This window comes from Toxotes jaculatrix, chromosome 8, assembly GCF_017976425.1.
Source record: "Toxotes jaculatrix isolate fToxJac2 chromosome 8, fToxJac2.pri, whole genome shotgun sequence".
NCBI lineage: Eukaryota > Metazoa > Chordata > Actinopteri > Toxotidae > Toxotes > Toxotes jaculatrix.
The window spans coordinates 19,926,321-19,948,648 of NC_054401.1; the positions used below are offsets into that span (position 1 = coordinate 19,926,321).

Below are 22,328 nucleotides of genomic sequence, written 5' to 3' on the forward strand. Positions count from 1 at the left end.
TGTGGTGACTGGTTACATCTCTGTTGTCATCTAAAGTGACATGAAGTAAAAATGTTATTGGGAAAAATGCCAAATCAAATTAGCTCCATTAAAAGCCTGTTACTGTAAAGACAAGAATGATGAAACATTTCTTAATGATGAGTTGTTTTTATTGGTTCATCTATATATTTGACTGTACATTCATATGATTACTTGATTACTATTTTATTGTGTCTAATTTATTTTTATAATATTGAACAATCTAGGGCTCCATAGTAAGGAACTGGAAATGCTTTGAATGATTTTATATGAATTTTAGCTCTTCACAGGTGGAACAACAGGACATGAAATGATCCACTCAGATAACTGAAAGCTGAAGCCTGAGATGGTTGAAGTTCAGCTATAGTCGATTGTTTTTCAACTAACAAACTTTTTAACCCCCCAAACTTGAAAAGTTATGTAGGAAATGGACAGATGTTCTGTAACATTATACTCAAAGTTTATAGTCATTATTTTTAGGTTTAATCCTTTTCTTGAGCGCTGTGGCTGTGGATGGATTTTCACCCATTCACCCATAGTACATAGTAGATTTTACCCATAATACATAATACTTGCTCTGGTTGAATCACAATTTTAGTTCAAGTGAAGAGTTGGTTTAAAGATCTTGTGAGAAACCTCCTTCTCAACCAGGTCTTTGTCCAACTGCTGTGCTCTCATTTGACCAAGCAAACTGAGAAATCCTTCCACGCTTTAACATAACTCCTGTGAACCAACTAAGTGTAAAAAAAAAAGGAAAGAAAAAAAATTCTCTTCAGTTAACATGCCGCCCTTACAGCTAAATAGAAAGTGTTTCAAAGCTCCCGGCTTGTGCTGTTTTGCAAAGAAAACTGTAGCTTCCTACGACACTACTTCTTGCAGATGTTGAAGAATTGTTTATCTAGTTAACACATGTCAGTCGACGCTCAAAAAACCCTTCTGTCTAATTAGAGACGGGAGTCATTGTCATCTGTCTCATAATGAGGAATCATGAAGGCTTCTTATTTCTCTCTAGTGCCATTTGATATTTCACTGTGTCAACAAATGAACAGGGGACAAGTTTCCATATTTTAAGGCAGCGCCGTAAACAGGGTCCCCCTTTTTTTTTTTCCCTCTACATGCACTGTCAATTACCCAGTGGCAGTAGCCTTGCAGATACAGCAGAGCGCTGTGCTGGCTGACTGACTGGGTGACTGGCTGGGTGGCTGACTTGGTGGCTGACTGGCTTGTCTCTTGGAAACATGTGAAATATGATTTACATTGAGAGCATGTTGTAGCAAACCCTAGCCCACGGTATGCATATTCCCCCATTGTTTGTGACAGTTGGTTGTACCTGCGCCGGGGGGAAGAGCGCCAAGTAGGCATCCGACTTTGCATTTCAGTGGCTGAGCTCAGGGTCAGGAGCACATCTGGTTGACTGGGAGGTTTGTGTGTGTGGTGTGTCATTTCTGTGTTTCAGATTCCATAACTTGCACACGCAGACACACTCACACTCTCTCTCTCTCACACACACACACACGCGCGCACACATTCACAAGCTCACTTGTTGCTGTGCAGCCGGAGCCTGTGTGCATAAAGCAGCAGCCGCGGCACACAAACAGCAAACCCGGCACACCGGTGCACTCCTACACAAACAAACAAACACACCTGCTGCTCCTGGCAAGTCGCTCTGACAATCAGCCGAAGGAGGGAAGGCAAACAAAACAAACAGTTTAATTTACATGACAGTAGCCTGCTTTACATTAGCATGCCGTAGCAATGATAGAGTGAAGCTCTGCTGGAAACAGCAGGTAATGAAAAGTGATGGTCCTATTTGCGGTATACTGTAAGTACAGGAATGGGAAGCTCGAGCAGTCAGAACTAATAGCGTGTACTGTGCTGCATGTCTCCCAGATAGTCCTTTTGGTGTGTTGGTTTTAACAAAAAAAAAACTACTCTTCCAGTCCTTTCTAAAGTAACTAATTTTTCAGCATTGCAGAATAAATATGAGCAATTTGTTATGGTGAAGAATTCAAGATGTGTACATGTGTTAAGTGAAGAGGGGAGTGTGTGTTTTTTTTTGTGCTCTTCTTTTCCCCAAAACTTTCCTCCTTAAGACAGAACATGAAATGTTTATGCAGTTTGTGCAAAACAATTCATGTGCAATTTTAACGAGCAATTAACTTCATCAATAAATAAGTAACCAGTGTTTTGGCCTGTTTGTAATTGCGTGGAATGGTATTTGTGTCTTCAGACTGCTGTATTTGTACTTGGTAAGTTTTATTTCTGCGGACATTTATGTTAAAAGTGCATGTGTGTGTGTGTGTGGTTTGCAGGTGGGTTTGGTTTGTGAATGTGCAAATGTAGCGTGTGTTTGTGTTTTTGTAGATGATAGCATACACTCCTCGTGTCATGTATTGGTAATAGTGGTATCAATGTGTGTCTCTGCACGATTTTATGTGTGTGTGTGTGTGTGCGCGCGTGCACATGTGTGTGTGTTGCTGTGTGTACTGGCTCCAGTGGTCTGCTCCTCATGTAAAGAGATAGCATCTTCCCACAACAGATCAATAAGGGAATATTTCTAGAATCCCTGCCTCTGTCTCCGATTTAACCAAAGCATGTGAGTGTGTGTGCGTGTGTGTGTGTCTGTGTGTGTGTGTGTGTGTGTGTGTGTGTGTGTGTGTGTGTGTGTGTGTGCGTGTGCGTGTGCGTGTGCGTGCAAATATGAAGAATACTCAGACTGACAACCTCACTTGTGTCCTGGTGGTTGGGTTGAACTTATCTGCCATTATTAAACCTATTGGCATATTATCAGACAGAGGAGGCGTAGAGCCACATTTTGTTTCGTCTCTGCTCTTCACTGAGAGTCGTACTGTACAGACATTAGATTTGTGTTTGCTGTTTGCTTGTGACCTGTTCATCAGTAACTGCTCATAGAAAATATAAGCAGAACTATATTGTCCTCTTTGGATACGAGCACATGCTTCTACTGCTGGTATGAAATATTGACACACATTTGGATACACTCTGTCTTGTACATACAATCTCCACCACCCCCCACTCTTCACCTAGCTCATGTTTACTTGCTGTAAATTGTCCTAAAGGGACACAGCCATAGATGATTTATGGTGCCAGATAAGATTAGATCCCATGTATTTTTACACAATGGACACATTTTTGCATGTGGCACCTTAAGTGGGAGCCAGTTGTCATTAACTACTGAATAAACAATGTGTTCCCTACTTATTAAAATATAGCTTCATGTTTCCTTCCTGTCGTGGCAGCAGCACCTTGGCAACAGAGTCCTGCTTTGAGTGAATGTGAAAATATTTATCTAAGAATGTATAATATGTCTGCAGAAGCCTGACGTGTCAGAAAGTGTGGAATGGACTCCGACATTTCCTGGTAAATTAAAGTCCTGACTGACTGGCTGATGGTCTGACAGCCCAAATGACTTTTTCTTGGACTGTATGTAACTATTCAGGGTGTCTTTTACTGGTCTCGCAATGTTAAGTGAAGTGATAAAAAAAAAAATTCCTCGATCTGCCCCTTTAATAGGATCCGCACCAAAATTTTATGGGTTCTTCCCTGGCCCATACCTCCACCATACTTGGTGCAAATTGGTTCAAGTACTTTTTGCGTAGTCTTGTCAACAACGAACAAACCAGCAAACAGACACAGGTGAAAACAAACCTCCTTGGCAGAGGTGGTACAAAATAAATAAATAAATAAATCATAGTCCATTCCAGTTTAAAAAAACTGCAATACAGACAGCTGAAGATGTAATTCTTCAGTACTTTGTTTTTTGATACTGTCCCTATCTTAATGCGTAATGCTGTATGTGCTTAATACATATACAGTAGAAGTGACTTTGCTCTATAGTGAGGGGAGATCAATATGCAGTGTTTTTTACCAGGATTTTGATGATGAAGTTCGATTTTCTATGCTACTCACTTATGTCTCAGACAGAATGATTTCCTGTCTGACAGCACCTGGCATTAAGGCATGTGTACAACATTAATGAAGCATTAGTTATAATAAAGGGTTAATTTCGGACCAGTTTGACCAGTTAACTAACAGATGATAGATGTCATATTTTTCTCTACTTTTTCTTAAAAAAAGACCATCAGAACAAAATAAACCAAATATTTCTACTTTACTTAATTAAAGGAAGCAATTTCAAGTATTTTCCCACAGCAAAGTTTTTAAAGGACAAGTGTGTAGGATTTAGTAGCACCTAAATCACACACACTGGTCCTTTAATATTGGTTTATAGTGATGGTTTGGGCTGCAGCTAATTGTTATTTCTATGACTGGTTGTCTTCCACAGACTATTTTCTCAATTAATTGTTTTGTCCATGACATTTCAGGAAACAAGAACTACTCCACAGTTTGCCCAAGGTGAAGTCCTCAATGTTTTGTTCAAAGCCCGCAAATATTCAACTATCTGTCATACAAGCAAAGAAAAGCAGCAAACCTTTACATTTAGGAAGCTGGAACAAACCCAAACTTTTAATTGATTATTATGAGTTGCCAAATAATTTTATCTCCATCATCTAATCAATTAATTGACTTCAGTACTTTCAGTTCTACTACTGCTGTGTAATACCTGTCAAAGAAAAATGATATATAGTGGCTGATTTCACTGGATGTCTACCTCAGTGAACGATCTCCACTGCACTGTTATGGAGGTGGGACTGCTTCGACAAAAACAGGCGAGGAAAATACCAGAGAAAGATGTGCACGGTGTGTTAGTCAAAGCTTGGTACATGTAGTACATGTAGTATACTGTGTTTACTTCATCCCCAGCTAATGTTTTTTTATAACTTTGACCTGTTTACTCTTTGCTCATGAGAGTATTCAGACCTGTTGGTATAGTTTGCACACACACCATTTATGTCTCACCGAGGTTGAACACACACAGTTCAAGGTTAGTCTCCAATTCAGCTCAGTCCAGCTCACAGATAATTGTCAATAAAATTGATCTTTCTATTTTTTTTTTTTTTTTACCCCGCTCATATTTTTCCATCCTCCTCCCCTCCCCTAGACACTTCCCTTCACTCCCTCACTCCACTCTCCTTTGCCTCTGTCCTTCTCTTTTCATCTTGAGCCAGATAAGTCTGCCTCGACTGCCAAGAGCACCGAGTATCACTGCTCGCTTTTTTTTCCCTCCTCTTATGTTCTTCTCACAGTGCACTGAAGCCATGTCGCAATTTCTCAGGGAGTTTTGATGCCTGGATGTCTCCTGTCTGGGTCCATCTCGTCTGAGTTGCAGCACTGGCCCTATACGATCTGAACTGCGCTGCCTCACTGCAGGTCAGCCTTCACGGCCGATTAGTGTCGAAGCGCCACTTTGGTCACAAGTTGTCGGGAGCGCTTATCGTGAAGATCAACAGCGATCAGTCTCGCTGCTGCTCTCTCTCTCTCTCTCTCCGAGTCCTCTGCATCTCCTCCCTCTTTCTCTCTCCTTTCTGTTTTCTGCCCTCTCCCCTTTTGGCATTATCCCCCTCCCCCTCCGTGTTTTCCCCCTCAAATCACCGTATTTCCATCTATATCTTATCATTGTCATCCTTCCTTTCTCCCACCTTCCCCCAGTGCTGTGTCTCTCGCTGGATCCAAACAGTCTAAAAATGTTTTTTCTTCCTAACAACTCCTCTCTTATTGGAAAACATCCTGAGGTCAACTAAGAAGTAAGGATAAGACGACATTGTGCTGAGAGAGTCGGACTCAACCTTACCTAGGCTGTTTCAGCCTGTAATGTCAGGTGTAACGAACGCTTTGGTGTTTAAAACAGAGCAAGACAGCTTTTTCTGGCGCATATTAAGGAGGAAGAAACTGGGCTTCTTTACATTTACAGAATTATCTAGACAATATCACGGCTGCTGTTTAGTTGTTTCCAGGCATAGAAAACTAATCCAGGCACTTTTTTGACCACCCCTTACAAGTTTCTGCGTTTCCTCATGTATTATACTTCTTCCTCTTCTTTTTTCGTTTCTTCCTTTCAGAAAGGGGAGAAACGCTCAGAGACAACATGTTTTAATGCTACAAGTTGTTTCATATTTGAACAACAAAGTGATTTTACTTGACATAGAAAAGCAAATTGGTAAACGTCATTTTTCAATCAAAGAACAAATGAAAAAAAAAAACTTTTCGTTAAGACATGTCACTATTGCTAACTAGGCTAAAATTAGGCAGAAACTATTCATTTTCCTCTGTCCTGGCATAATTTCAACAGTAATCTTAGTTTGGGTGCTGCATTGTTTATGTCTTTTTACCTGAGACACTGTGTGCATCCTTTGCGATCAGTTCTTTACTGTATTTTCTTTTGGCCCACACAGTGCTGTGTACTGTATGTCCACTTCAGCAGACACAGATTCAGTTTGTATTTATTTGCTCTCCCCCCCCCCCCCATTCTAATCCCTCCATCCCTCCTTCTCTCGGTGCCTCTGTGTGCCGTCAGGCCTCGTCTGTGGCGAGAGTGGAGACGAGTCATGTTTGGCCTGTCAGTATGGCTGCTAGTGTCAGTATCTGGAGCTGCTGGTTCCTCTGACAGCGCTGGAGGGGCTGCTGGTCCTAGCAGAGTGCAGCCGTCACCCTGTGACACGCTCAGTGTCACCGATCCCCTCCGTCTGGTGACATGGCATCCCCTCCTCCTCCCCCATCCTCGTCTTTGCCCACCACTCCACCGCACCCCCCCCTAGCCAGTGGCCTTTTCACTGCCACTCTGCAGTCAGTCACTCAGTCACTTACTGCCTCACTGAGGAGTCTTTAGTAGGAACTGAGCTACATGTGTTTTTGAAAGCTGATGCCAGCAGTTTTGGATTGATGATGCCAGCACGGCTCACTGTTGATATTCAGTCTTTCATCTTTACCTCCAACCATTTTTATGAGGAAATGAAAATAAAACCCAAAAAACACAAAATAATTTAATATTTCCCATAAGATTTTTTAAGGTGGTCTTCAGACTTTAGGATACAAAGACTAAGACAAAAACTAAGATACTAAATAAGGTGTTTATAATCAATCATTTATAATCAAAAGTAAATTTGGGATTTTATTGGCTAACACCACACAGCCTGACAAGCTGCCAGACAGACAGACAGACAGACAGACAGACAGACAGACAGACAGACAGACAGACAGATAGATGGATAGAAAGTAAGCCTCTGTGCACAGCAGGACTAAATATGTGTGTGATTTAATCTGGCCTTGGCGAGTGTGTAGCAATGACAAATGGATGCTCACTATGAAACCCCCTCATCCAAGAGACAGTATTAGTTTTTGCTTTAATTACCAGCAGCAGTAATGTTTCCTATCCATAACTGTCGGCCTGCTAGAATGCAGCCTGGCAGAGGGGTGAGGGCCTTGTCTCTTCTCTCAGTGGGCCTCCTGTCTCTTCTACCCCCCCAATCCGTCTATCCTCTCTCTCTCTCTTTCTCCCTCTCCCCTTTTCTCCCTCCCCCTCCCCCTTCTCCTTCTCCCTCTCCACCTCCCTCCCATCCCCTCTGCGCCTGCCGCATCTTTCATTTCAATATTTCAATATTTATGCCTCATCTGAGAAAGTTCAAAGTCACAGTAAGGAGGCATAACTTTCTCCCGCCTCCCCGCCGACAGCTCAGGACCCTGCCTGTTGGACAGGAGAGGGGAGGCTGTTGATGGCTGGTCTCCCCTCCCCTCCGCTGGTCACTGGTGACAGATAGAAAGAGGAGAGGCCTGAGTCAGGAAGTTAGTTACAAAGACAGGCAGCCAGACCTTAAGCGCAACCGATATGGGTTTTTGAACCAATACTGACACTGACAGACACTGTTTATAAAATTTTGTATTGATATTTGTTATAAATCCTCCTGAAATATATATATAAAACTGGAAAACAGTTGCTTGGATTGATTCAGGTTGATGCCATTATCAGTCTATATTGGTATGACACAAGACACCTCTAGCCAATATATAGGTTGCACCGCGTGTAGAACCCAAAAGGTCCAAAGGCAGTGCTAGGGTCCCATGGGTGCTACTGTTATCCATGCCTGAGCCCATCTCATTTTACGTGTACATGTTTCTGTGAGTCTAACTGACCATCCCTTTAGAAAATCTAGAGCCAGTTTTAATAAATAAAGTGTCTGACAACTCCGTCCTTTGCCATAAAGATCTCTGACAGCTGCCGTCTGGTAATAGATTAGCCTAATTACAGCGTCCCTGAGTTTAGATCACAACGTCACGTACTCAGCCTGTCGCTCTAATAGCCATTACAGCCACTACACTCCACTCCCCTCGTCTTAATGTAAACTTGTAAAAAAAGAAGGGGGAAAAAAAAGGAAAAAGCCAAAAGGAAAAGGTCGTCCTCATTTGCATGCAAGCCTTCATTAGAATATGCGAATATGCTAAGGACCAGAGCCGGCGCTTTGCATGTGCAGGTGATGAATGGCCAGTGCATCGCAGAATAGGCTGAGATGGAGGCTTCGTCACCCTCATCTGCATAGCATACTTTATTTACTTATTTATTTATTTATTCATTTACTTTTGAGAGCTCTTGCTCTCTGTGATACATCTCACGTCTGTGGATGGTGACTAAGGAGGACCTTTGCAATTTACCCCCCTCGCTCCCCACACTCACACGCACTTCAATAAGAAGAGGCTTTATTAAATGGCTGAGTGAGAACTTGGAGTTTTCACAAGGCTTTCTTTGGAAAAAAAACAGGAGCGTTTGGATGGCTCGTACTGTAAATCGTTTGTGTTTGTTTACCACTTTATACGTTTCAGTGAGGACTTACACAAGGCATAAGAAAAGGTAGAAATTGGCTGTTTATTGAACGGTGATTCAACCTGTAGAACATCAGAGAGTGTCAGTGGTGGGAGGGAGGCCAGCACTCGTTTGAGTGAAACCTTGCGGAGTGTTTTTGTCGAGGGTGGGATGGGAGGTGGGGTGGGGTTTGTGAGGTGGAGGGCGAGTTTCCAGAGAGAAACTCTTCTCTTCACTCTTCTCTGTTGCCGGGGCGGCAGATGGTGGGTGTCAAGACAACGGCAGCAGTAGCCAAACAAAGACATCCTTTGTGTGTGTGCGTGCGCGCGTGTGTGTGTACGCATACTTTCTGAGAGGTGTAGAAGTTCACTAGCTATGAGTAGGAGGCAACAGCATCTATAAAAACACTTGAACGGTGCATTGTGTAAATTCCTAAGCTGTACTCTCTCTCAATCTCCAGAAAGCCGAGGGTTTTATGTGATTTGAGACAGCGGACACCTCTCTGAACCTCTGCGCAAATACTCAGAAACCTACTCCTGAGTGAGAGAAGGTACTTTTCAATTCCATCAAATAGAGAAGATGACAGATGTCACATTTGCAGTCCTACCCACAGAGTGCGAACTTCCACTTTTTACAATTTTTCCCCTCCATCAACAGTTATGGTTCTTTGAGCCTAATAAATCATTCTTTGATAGGATTGCTGAATATTAGATTAGTACCATAGCGGTTTATTTTGCTCCTCTGGAGTTTGACCTTAGCTGCCCTTCACAGACGCGCGAGGATAATGAGAGTGGTAGCTGGCCGACAGACAGGCCTGACATCCCAGCTACGCCCTTCACTCAGCTGGCTGAGGAAAAATGTCAATACGGAGGCCTTATGTTTTATGGATTATCTGCTTTAGCAAAACTATAGTGAGAGAAATACAACTCTCGCTTGTCATGTTGCTTCAGTTCTTTATAATGTGCAAGACCACTCACCAAAACAACAGCGGTCGAAATTAGAGGCTGTCTTCTGTGTTTATTTCTTTTCAGTGTTCACTCTCTTCACCTCTCCTCATTCATAGCATCTTCCGATCGCTCTTGTTTGAACGGGGTGACCTGGCTTTCTTTGATTTACCAAAGCCTACTTTTTCTGCCCTATTTTAAGGGGTTTTGACACGTGTTCGATTTTGAAGCTACATTTAGCATTCGTCGCTACTAACACAATGTAGTGTGAACATCATAAATAAAGCCTGTTTTTACAGACCTTCTACTTTTGGATTTTTACTTTTATTTCCGGGACTTAATTATTTATTTTGATATCGCTTTCCCTTTCTCTTCTTCTCTTATTCGCTCTGTCTTTCTTCAACCTCTTTTTCATACATTTAATTTGTTCTCAGAGGACGGGCAGATAGACCGTACAGTAAACAGACTGAATAAATCATGTTTGGGCCTTTTTCCCCCCTTTTTTGGTGTGTGTGTGTGTGTGTGTGGGGGGGGGGGGGGGGGGGGGGGTGATCAGGGATACTGTTGGTTTTTATCCCCAAGAGGCACAGGAGAGGCTTGCTGTTGTAAACGGACCCAAGTGCAGCCCTGTTATCCACAGTTTAATCTGCCCACTGGGGGCCAGAGAAAGGTCGGGGGGGGGGGGGGCGCATCACAGCTCGGAGTCCCTAAAGGAGCACAAGGGGTGTAGAGGTGGCGATGGAGGTTAGAGGTGTGACTGGTTCTTTCCCCTCAACTAGACTCTGAGATGATGTCCTGCTGGTGTGTCTTCCCGTTATAATGAAGCTAGTCTTAATGGAAAAAACTGGTTACAGTTACACCAACATATCTGTCTGTCTGGCTGATTATAAATATGATGCTAAAATCAGCAAAATGATCCACCTTTCTAAGTTCTATCCTCCTGTCAGGAATGTTACTTTTTAAACCACAAATGATTAAATCGAATGCTATCAATGTTAATATCATCACAAAATTGTAACTGCTGGGAGTATTTTAGGCAACATGTTGAAGTTGTAAACTTTAATCCAAACATACAGGCTTATAAATGTTTTCAGTCAAACTCTACTGGCTATGGTGATGTTTTGTTGTCTTAACAATATTATCAGCTTTATAAAAATATATTCAGGGATGCAGAATAATTTTGCTTAGTGTTAATATTTAGTGGTAACACAAGCTTAACAATATTAAAAGTATAAAGAACACAAATAGGCTCTTTTTTATTTTTCACTTCCCACCCTTCACCTCTTCTCCCAGCATACACCACACACACCTGAAGAGACCTTATAAACATAAGGAAACCTGCATTACAAATTACTGCACATCATAGAAATTGTGCAGCAAGCTTTTTAAAATACCAGCGCTGCCAGTGAGGCGCTCTGTAATTTATCCCTTCACGGCTGTTAGCTGCGCCGCGCAACGGTGATTTATTTGGTTTAAGAGAAGTTTTGTTTAGAGAGATAATGAGCAGGACTTCTCTTTAATGATTTAACACGGCGCAGTGGAAAGGAGAGGGGGAAAAAAGCACATATATTTTTCATATCTTTAACTGCACTGCAGAGAGGAAGGGAAGGAAGGAAGGAGAGAGAGATGCATTAGCAAGAGAAGCTAACAGCCTTTAACAACCAGCATTTTTGATTCATTTTGTTTTTGTTGTGTAAAATGAGACTTTTTCACCTCCTCATAACACAGCAGTATTTTAGTATGTTATGTATTTCATTTAAAACGTTTCTCAGGACAGGTTCCGTCTTCTTACTGTTTCTCTCTCTCTCTCTTTTTTTTAAATCCATAAAAGTGAATCACATTTGTGCTGATTCCACACAATACGCCAGCCCTTACGAGTCTATTTGTGCTATAGCCACTTGTGTAACTGTCTGTACCTTGTTCTTTATACACCTCTCCTTTCATCTTGACACCAAATACAGTATTATTCTTTCTTGTTCAGCATTTTCAAGTTTCTCGCCTCACTTAGGATTTAAATCCCAAATTAAAGCAGTTAATTAGAAAATATAATGAAGCTGAGTAGCATAATATGCAAACAGTGCTATGACGCTCAGAGCTGGGGGCTCCGTAACACTGAAACTGCCATCGGCGCATAACGATGATGATATCAATAATAGATTACTTCATCAATCGCCGTTCTCTTGAAGATGGAAATGCGCTGTTGGGAAGGGACTGAATTTTTATTTTTCATTATTATCTTTTTTTTTCCCCTTCCTCCCTCCCTTCCCGTAGCTCGAAAATGTCTGTTTCATCTCACATTAGGGTGTGCTCTGCATAAGTGCAGGTGGAACTTGCTCTCCCTCTAAATGATCCTTTAATGGAACAGTGTGCACTGGAGCTGGGAACTCTATGGGGCGCTGCCACTGTCGATGAGAACTTCGCCTCAATCAATCCGTCAAGCCCCATCACCTGCCTCAGCAGATGATCCAAAAACCCCTTTGGAGAGGCAAAGTGAGCTTTTTATGTACCTCCTCTAAGACTAGAGGACACACACATGCACACACACGCACACACAGGCATGCACGCTCAAGCTGTGGCATCATAAGTGAGAGGTGTCTGTTTCACTGAGAGGCTTGACGTTGATCAGTCGTCAGAGAAACACTTTGCCTCTCTTATTTTTATCAAGATCATCTTAGAATAGATCAAGTGCTTGCTTTGCTCTGGCACGGGCATAAAAACAAAATCAATTCTGATGTTTTATTTATTTATTTTCCTCCCCAATATCTGTTACATTATGGGATGTTTCCATAAGCGGATCTCTTAGAAGCCCAAGTAATATTGATGCGAAGTCGCCTCTCGCTTCCGTCAAACAAAGCGACAGCACCACAAACTGCATTTGCCTCTGCTTCTCTCCCTAGTTCACATTCACCCCGACTTATCTAGCTACTCCATCATGATTTTTCATATTCTTTTATTTCCCTTATTTCTCTCCTGTGGATTTTCTTTCTCTATCCTTCTATCACCATCTATCTCCACATCTGCAAATTTGACACCACATTTAGTTCACCCCATCTACTGCTATAGGCCCGCTTGTAGAACATCCATTAAACTCAGCCTCTAAACTCAGCAGAATGACTCCTTCCTCAGTCCTTACTCTTGATGTCTGCCTGTCTGTCTCTCTGTCAGGGAAGCAGTCGCTCCGTCTGTCAATACATGTCTTATCTTTCGACTTCTTGTTCCTGTCTGTTTATCTGTCTGTCTGACATGTCGGCAGCTGTCTCAACGCTCCAGGGTTGCTGTCAGCCAAGTGTTGGTTTCTGTTCTTCTGTCAGTTCACCTGCCTGTCAAAGCTCCTCAGATTAGACATGTCAACTTACCTCCAGGTTTTCCGCTTCTACAGGATGGGTTTATAAAAAAATAAACAAGGAAGAAACACATTGTGTTTACTCAGAAAAGTGAATTACTTGTGGCATCGTGAAGCGTTCTTTTTATGCTATGGATTTCCCCCTTAAATGGTAACTATAGTACATGGGCGCAGTGTCCTTAGACATTAAATGTGCTAATGTATTTGTAGCATTGCCACTGTCAGTAGATCACTGTCAAATTAATTGTGATGCATCAGTGCTCTTGAAAGAAATAAATGAGAGTATGTAACTGACTGACAGCAGTGGCACTGTTCTTGCCAGTGTTTCTAAATTAAGACCATGTTTCCCATCAGTTGTCTTGCTTCTTTGGTCACTTACCCTACATAAGAGTTGGGTTCAACTAAAAATGGCAAAACCTACCAACACAAAGGAAGAAAAATGGAGGAGAAGAGGTGAAGGGAGGTACGGCTGGAAGGGGGTTGAAAAAGAATTGTTGCAGGGAGGTGGATAGGAAAGAGGTATTGTTGAGATGAGTGGTAGGAGAAACTGAAGATGGAAGTGAAGGGAGATGAAGGAAGGGTGAGGTGGCAGAGGAGAAAGAAGTGGGAGTGTGCAGAGGGGGAGCTACCTGCTGCTGATGGCAGTCAGAGTCAGTGAGGGATGGAGGGCGATCCAGCTGTGACATTAAAGCAGCAGGTGGAGGCCATCATTAGGACAGGCACGGGCGGCTGGATGAGCCTGCACACACTCATTTCTTTGGGACCCAGTGGACCACTGCAGAGAGTGTGCATGTATGTATGTATGTGTGTGTGTGTCTCCTCAAAAAGAGCTGAAGCATAGTCCCATAACTTCAGAGCCCATCCCCACCTCCCCTTTCATCTTTCCCCTATGGAACCTCTCATCTTCCCCAGGTTTCGGCAGCTTCGCCTGGCGAGGGTTGAGCGGTTCCTACATCTGGTAGCTCCCTGGTAATGGCTTTTCAGTTACCTTCTGACCAATTACAATACACAAGTTTGTTCCACTTTGGCTTCATTTTTCACCTCATAGTTGTGGTGGTGCGCAGCAGGCAACAAACTAGATGTTCAATCGGTTTCAAAGGAAAAATGATAAGAAACTGTGCCAATTTGTCCTTGAATTTTGCTTCTGCTTCCATAGTTAGGACAACACAGCTGTTAGAAAATCTGAAACGTGCATTACCTTCAGCTGGACCGGCCTCCATTTTTATCTTGATTGTCTGGTAGTTCATTGTAATAGCTTGGAGAAAAGTTTTGGTAATACACATTCCATTTCACCAGTGGAGATTTTTTATTTTTTGGCTAACACGTTGTATAACAGTTCATTAAACATTTAGAAAGGAAATGCCAGTCTGAAAAGGAACAGTCACATGCATACTGATGTGTTATTGTGTCCATGGACTTTACTTTTTTTGTTTTCTTTGGCATTTCTCATGCCATGCCATTCTTGTACCTGATGCCATCTGGTATGGCTTTTTTTTTTGAGGCAGCAGTGTGAGTGCAGAGATGTCAGAATCAAGCGAAAGAGTGTATTTGTCCTCTTTTACCTCTCAAGGTTGACTGTCAAAACCAGAAGATACCAGCTGAAAGTAACTCACGAAAAAGTATGTCATGTCTGACCCGGCTCCATCCCAGCATGCCTCGTTGTACACAACTTTCGGGAATGGGTGTGTGTGATTTGGGGTGGGGGGGTGGTGAGCTATGGTACATCTAAGCCGAGTGTTGCTCCAGGCCTTTTCTTAGATCTCCCATCCCTTCCGGACCTGTAGATGGGCCTATCCAGGAACACCATTAGGCAAATGAAGTTGTTTGTATCAAATATTGACGTGTTATCTCTTCATCGTCAGGCGGCGGGAGGGAAGAGAGAGAGAAAGATTGTAACTGTGGGTAATTGAGCCGTGTCTCCCATGCTTATCGGTAAAGCTCCGGCACGTCACGGACCTAACGAGCTGTGGCGCGCCGATTAGTCTGAAGGGAAAGTCGAACGTGAAACACCAGAGCCTCCGTCGTTCTTTTCCTTTTTCTTTTTTTTTTTTCATATCTGCAATGGATATTATGAGCCTCCCTGGAGGGCAGAGGCACAGCCTTATTAGTTCAATTCATGGGGGGGAAGTGAATTGATATGGATGAATGGCATGTTAAAGTATCCCTTTGTTACAATAACCATCAAGGCTGATGGTTCAGGCTGATGATGCAGCCCAAGGCAGCAGGACGACAAGCTGAGGCCTTGACCTGGATGGCAGAGGATGCACACATACCAAGGGCAGGGGGCTTATTACACACAGCCTTAAACAAATGGATTTGCCCCTTTAACATTTAGATATGGAATCTCTCTGTGTGTTGGTGTGTGTGTGTGTGTGTGGGTGTGTGTGTGTGTGTGTATGCATGCATGAGAGATAGGGTACTTGTGGATGTCTGTTATTGTGGGTAAGGATTGTCGTTTGTCTGAATTTGTATCAGTATTTGTGTGCGTGTGTATGAGTGCATGCTGCCTGCATTTTATCTCAACATTATCAGAAATAGTAGTTTGTGTGTATTAGATAACCACATGCCGAATAGCTAATTGTAAATGTATTAGCATCACCATTTGTTTGTATAGTGGAGATTCGTATTCTTCCATTTGTGTGCGGTTTTCTGCAGTTGTGCATGTTGATTTTGTGCTTTTCTGTGAATAGTAACACCCATTTATATGTGTGTGTGTGTGTGCACGCATGTGCTGCGTGTGTGTGTGTGCGTGCAGCCTGCGCCAGGTGTCTCCACAGGGCATTACCCATCTTACACTCGTGCCACTCTGAGAATAATCCAGTAAAAAATAGGCGAGATGAGAATCTCACAACATGCCAGTTTGATTTGTACCCCTTGCTATCAAAGAATGCTAATTAAAATCATATTTTGCATATGTCTTGTCTTTCATGCACATATGCAAATTGCCCCTGTTGCCTTTCAGCACTCTGTAATTAGGTTTATGAAGGACAGCTGTAATACATAATTAACAGGAATGTTTGCAAGCTCTTTTTTTTCCACGTCTAAACACGACGACTTAAACAAGCACGCGTGAAGTGTTCCAAGGCCGTGCTTTTCTCTCAAATATATTGATTCATTCTTTTACCCCCACCCTCTCAGAAATATCTTAATTATGCTGTTTGTTTATTTATAGATGATGCCGTCAGTCAGAGGCGCTTCCAGTGGGCCAGAGAAGCTCAGCATTTTGATCTTGCCATTCTCCCTGATTGGAGTATACAAGATTTAGTCATTCGCTCGCTCCCAGTTTAACTCCCAGGCAACATTCTGGACGGGTGGATGGATTGAGTTAGAGAGGACTGAGAAAATGTAGAGTGATGATAACGAGGCAAAACAGTGGAACGTTTGAATATTTATATGGTGGTGTTAGTTAGCGTCGGCCTCAGGGGCCCTGATGACGGACGGGACTCTGGGGCCATGATGGGATGGAGGACACTGCCGTATGTGTGTGTATGTGCATGTGCGTCCAGACGTCGTGGGAGAGTTGGGGAGGCGCAATAGCTGACATAGCGACATAAATGGTGAAATAATTATGCTTTTGCTTCATGATAGACTGACTCTTAAAGTTAGAAGTAAAGCTTCAGAGAAGCACAGACAGGCTTGCCAGAGAGAAAATAGAATAATGATGTAGTTGGAAGAAGGAAAAGTGAAAAGAAAAGAAGAAATGGGAGGAGCGACACAGATGAGGACCCGAGTGTGTGCAGTGACAGTGCCAACCACATGACTGTCGGTTCAACTCCCTCGGCCTCTTTCATGTAGCTCCATCCTCAGCTCTCAGATGTGGTCATTGTCTCTCAGTTGCACAATAATGGGAAGTGATGGGTGCTAAATGAAAAGGCCAGGGGATGAAAACACTGGTGAAGCAGCTTAGATGTCAGAGTAGTTATTCCTGTCATCCGTTCATTATGTTTTCATATGCTGTTTAGGAGACACGGTAAACTCAGGGCCCTCGACAAAGTCAGGACACTGTGGTCGCCGTCGAGCAATGGTAACCCGGTATTTTTGACTGTGTGCGTGCAGCTACATGTACTATAGATGCATGTGCATATGAATCCTTGCACATGTGTAAATAGTTGTGACACACTGATGTACACCATGTGGCACTCTTTGCCCAGATTCTCACTCTACTGTCTGACCAAAAAGGTACCAGTTAAACAAACAAACATACCCAAACTTTGTACTCTTGTGGTATTAAAAAGTTTTCATATAAATTTAAACTGTTTTGCTGGTCTGTCATCAATTAACAGAACAATAGTAAATCCACCCAAAAACCTGTTCATGACAGCTTACATTTGCTTTTCTGAAAACCCAGTGTTTTTTTTTCTTCCTGGGAACAGTCAAGGAATGTAAGAGAAGGATGGGTTTGTGTTCTCATGCAATTGTTGGAACGTGTCTAACAGTGGGAGAAAACAGAGGACAAGCAACAGACAGTCCCTTATATTAAAGTGAAACATGTCTTTCAGGAAAAAAAAAGAGGAAAAAAACAAAACAAAGACACCAATCTTTTCTGTTTTACAGCTCAATGTTGGAAACAAGACCAAACAGAACATGAGTTTGTATCCAGCTTAAGTCTTACTTTAGGGATTTACATTTATAACATTTATTTCAATACATGTGATGGCATATACAGTATGTACTGTTAGTGCTGCAATTATGTTTTAGATATTTTAAAATGAACAAGATAGTTTGCATGAGACCTTATTGGTCAAAATCTCTTTTTAAACCTGCTATATCAATCTGTAGTATAGAGTTTGACTAGTTTAGCAAAGTTTGACAGTGCTCTTTGGTTAACTCATGTCTTTTGTCTGTGTTTTGTAGATGGGCTTTTGTGATGAAGAAACACCTGAGCACCCACCTACTGGGAAAACATGGAGTCGGACAGCGTAAAGAGAGGTAAATTTGACACACACCTGCATTCTCAACGTATCATAATCCGCTTTTCCAGTGGTATTTCACTGTGCGAGCCACACAAAAGAACATGTTTCTGACTTTTCTTCAGAAAAGCTTGTCAGTAAAAAAAGAAAAGTGTCTTATAAAACTTATTTTCAGCACATTTACATTCATGAAAGGGAGAATTAGATTCAGATATGTTGCCCTACCCTGGATCCTGACTGTCAAGTATCTCAGCTTGTTTGCAGGAGGCTAAAGTGAGAAATACAGCAGGCAATTAATTCTAGATTTTTGGAGGATGATTTGACTCCTACAACCCCTATGGAGGTCTGCAAGCTTCTAAAGCATAAAGTCCCCACTAGTTAAATTTCAAGTTAAATATAACTTGAGATCCTCCCTTTCCCTAATGAGTTAAATGGCTTTCACTCAATCTGTCTGTCTCGCTCTCTTGCTTACATCCCTTTTTTCTGTCAGACTTTATCTGGCTCCCTCCCTCATCTTACTTTCTGCTCTCCCTCTTGAATTAAGGATGAATGATGTTTCTTTTACCATTTTTGTCTGTGCATGTGAGTGTGTGTTTCGGTGTATGTGTAATGTCTCCCGCTTGGCCCTGTCTATCAGAAGCAGAGCCCTGCTGTCAGTGCTTGTGTGTGTGTGTGTGTGTGTGAAAAAGAAAGATGAGGAGATGAAGTTGTGAAGCCCCCCCTCCTACCCTGACAAGCCAAAACGAGACGTTAAACACCTCTCAATCTGTCAAGCTAGCCTCTAAAATAGAAACAGACCCGCTTTTTCATTACTCCGCAACTAAATTGATACTTTTGACAACATGTGGTATTAGATATGACAAGTGGCTTCAGATATGGAAGTAAGCAGCCCGACCAGATGCCTCTCCATCTCGCAGACATTATCAACTAAATTCCTACTGTCAGCTGTTCATCTGAATTAGATGGAAACAAATCCTCATATCCTCAACTGCTTCAAGCCTCTGTTTCATCCACATTCTTGTTATTGTAACCTTTATTTATCCAAGCATAGCTGACAGGGCTTCATACAGTTCTATAGCAACAGTATACGTAATACTCACAGCTACATAGTGTATGTTCTTATCTGTGACCTAACCAGTTCAGATAAAGTCCTCTCCTGTTTGCCACTAGGCTGACAGACCAGGGACTTGAACCAATGACCTTCAGGTCCAACATCTGTGCTTCGACTGGCCCATGCCCAGTCATGAAGGAAAGAACAAAAGCAGAGTAAGGGAAAAAGACAATACAAGAACAGAAACAAACTTGTGTTGGCTTTCTGCCTTACTAAAAATGACCTGGTCCGACATTATTTTGCCCTTTGACTGAGCAGATGCTTCTTCTTTTTTACCATCAGCAGCATAAAAACATCTATGCTACTCACTATCAGAAAACTGTAAAGAAAATTTGAAATAAAAAAATTTGAAAATATGAAAAAGACACCTGTTAGGACTAAGATCGAGAGACATTTTGGCTACTAATAAAAATAAAAAGCACAAGTAGTGCTGAATACCATTGAAATAGAGTTTATAATCTAAAAATATGAAGTTTAGTTCAGTTTTCATGGGCTACTAGATGTCTTTTCACATGCATATCACCAAAATCTGCTGTTATTGTTATCTTCAGACAATACATACAAACTTAAAAAACCAAAAAATAAAAACAGTAAGTCAAAGCCACAAGCCTCTGCTCCATGTAAACAATTAAACTTTATTCCATCTACATTAAATCATTATGTTAGCAGCATGCAAACAATCCTGTCCAGGGACCACTTAAGGCCAGTGTCTGTCTTCAGTGTGCTAACTTGGTACACTCTGCATATACTTCCTGTCCCTAATTCCCTTTTACATTGTCATGTGTTTCAGATTTTTATTACAAGATGTATTCCACCTGTTTACAATTCAAGAAATCATGGACTGCAAGTTTGTTGATTTACAACTTTAAGCTAGGAAACAAAGTCAGTGAGGGTTAGACAACAGTTTTACATCTAGACCGTGGACAAAAACTTGCCTGTGTCAGAACTAATTTCAGTTTAGTATTTTTTAGACTGAATAACCTCTACATTCACACTTCGTCTGGCGGAGGGAATGATTACTGATCATGATCAACCTAAACAGTTTTGAGAGATTAGTGTTCATGCTCACCACACAAGTGCAGTCCCTGCTGATTTGGAAACACAGCTCATCCGAGAAGTGCTGTTTTAGCCAAAGCCTGCGAAAGGACCAATTTTGGTTTAACGACTTAGGACGACTGGGACGGCACTTGAGTTTAATTGACTAGTCAGTTAAAATTTCCCATCTCTAACAGCATCACACTTTCAGTCCCAAAGACCTTTTGTGCTCATGACTTGTGTAACAGAAAGTGGCAACACAGCCAAGGTCAGAGAGGACCCACACACATTCACACATAAGGATACTGGGCATGAATGGAGCTGTAAAGTCTGTGTGTTACCTGATAGTGTTTAGCTCAGTGTGCGTTTTTTGCCAAAAACAACTCCAGCCTCTCCTCTCAGCCATAAAGCATTATGCCACACGGCATCATTACATCACACACACACACACACACACACAAAGTACTGTATGTTAAGTCACTGAATGTTAGTACACACCCATGTATGTATAATTGCATAGTTATGTTGATGCTCATGCACACATAAACTGTACATTCACATTCCTGCAAACCATCATCAAAGAATCCTTCTTTCATCCCTTGTTTTGCCTCCTCCTTTTTATTGCACTCATTCATGCACATTTAAACATGTGCCTCCGCAGACACGCATACACACACAAGCACACGCAGCCTCTTGCATGCGCACTTAGAGGGAGGACGGCCACAAGGTTTGTTCTATTTAAACCTGTAAAACACGTTGTCATCATTTTTCTGACAGTCCTGCAGACAGAATTTATCTCATCATTAATTAACCATCATATTTCCAACACAGTGCAGCTTAATTAGCACAAGGTCAGTGGGGAGGGCTTATTAAGTGGAACAAATTTGGGCAAGTGTAAGAGAGGAGGCAGAGGATAGAGGACGGAAAAAGAAAAAGAAGGAGAAAGAAGGAGAGAGAGAGAGGTGGGTGACAAAGAGATAGGCAGAAAGGTGAGATGAAAGAGAGAAGAAGGAAAGAAATGGAAAAAGAGGGGAAATGTGTTTCTGTGTGTGTATGAATGGTTTGGTCTGACGTGACAGTGCTGGCTCAATGATTGATAACTGCACCGGTTGTGAAAGCCTAGACCTGGAGACTAGGACGGTAGCTGAGGGAGAACGAGAGACAGGGAGAGGGAAAGGATGGGGAAAAATGTGTGTATGTGTGTGTATGGGAGGGGGGGAATCTGAACCAGCAACTGGGGACCAGTGGGGGTGGGTTGAGAGGCGATGGGGACTGTTGGGGGGAGCCAATTGCAAACATATGCTGGCTGGCAGGCGGTGGAGAGATGGATTGCAATGGGACAGTGTCAGAGAGGCAGTTTCATCACCATCTCTACGGCCCTGTTCACCTGGTATTTTTAGAACGCTGGGGAGATCTGTTAGTCAAAGGAAGAGAGGAGGAGGAGCAGGAGGAGGAAGAAACCTGACTAGCTGTAGGTAACGCCAGGTTCCATTTAGCAAAATCCGTCTGGGGCGTCAAACGCCAAGTTATTTTGGGTGGGTACCTGTGAGGAAGATAAAATCCCGCCAATATGGGTTTTAAAAGGCTGATAGTACTGATAATGTTTGGTAGTTGCTTGGCTTAAACTGCCACCGCTTGACCTTTCCAAAGTAGTAAAGGGCAGTGGGCAACTTTATTGTATCGACTGGTGTCCATTGCCTATGCCAAAAGGCAGATTATTTCTTCCTAAATTTAAGTATAAGAAGTATGTGAAAGAAAGCAAAAACTGACAACATACAGAAAACATAGCTGTGCCTGCACACAGCCAAAATGCCAAATGCAGCGCTTCCCTTTGGTCACAAACCTGCAAATTTTCCTGTCATGTGGACTCATGCTTTGATTTTACTATGCATGTTGAAGGAAACCCACAAAAACACAGGAAGACCATGTTAAAAACACATAATTTATTTAACTACGATTATTTTTCTATGGGAAAAAATATATTTTGTCCATATTCGATTGCAGTGTCTCGTTCCAGTCACTTCCCACTAATGAGTGTAATAGGGAGTGATAGTCGACACTGGTCAGATCTGACTTTAAATAAAAGACTAATATTAGCCTCACATGTCGTTCTAACCCCAGTGGGAAGGAGGAGGAAGAGGAATTGGAGGGGAGGATGGGTGAGATGACAGACTCCAACTATCTGACAGGTTCTGGGTGAGAGAAAGAAAGAAAGAGAGGAAAGGAGAAAGAGGGAGAGAGAGAGAGCTGAACT

The 22,328-nt window shown here is 42.3% G+C and overlaps 1 protein-coding gene across 1 annotated transcript in view; it reads left to right on the forward strand.

Moving 5' to 3' along the window:
* znf407 (zinc finger protein 407) overlaps window positions 1-22,328 on the forward strand; it is a 143,942-nt gene that overhangs the window by 44,843 nt on the left and 76,771 nt on the right. Inside the window, exon 5 of the mRNA XM_041045108.1 lies at window positions 17,873-17,947. Coding sequence (XP_040901042.1) covers window positions 17,873-17,947 — 75 coding nt within the window. The remainder of the gene's footprint in view (window positions 1-17,872; window positions 17,948-22,328) is intronic.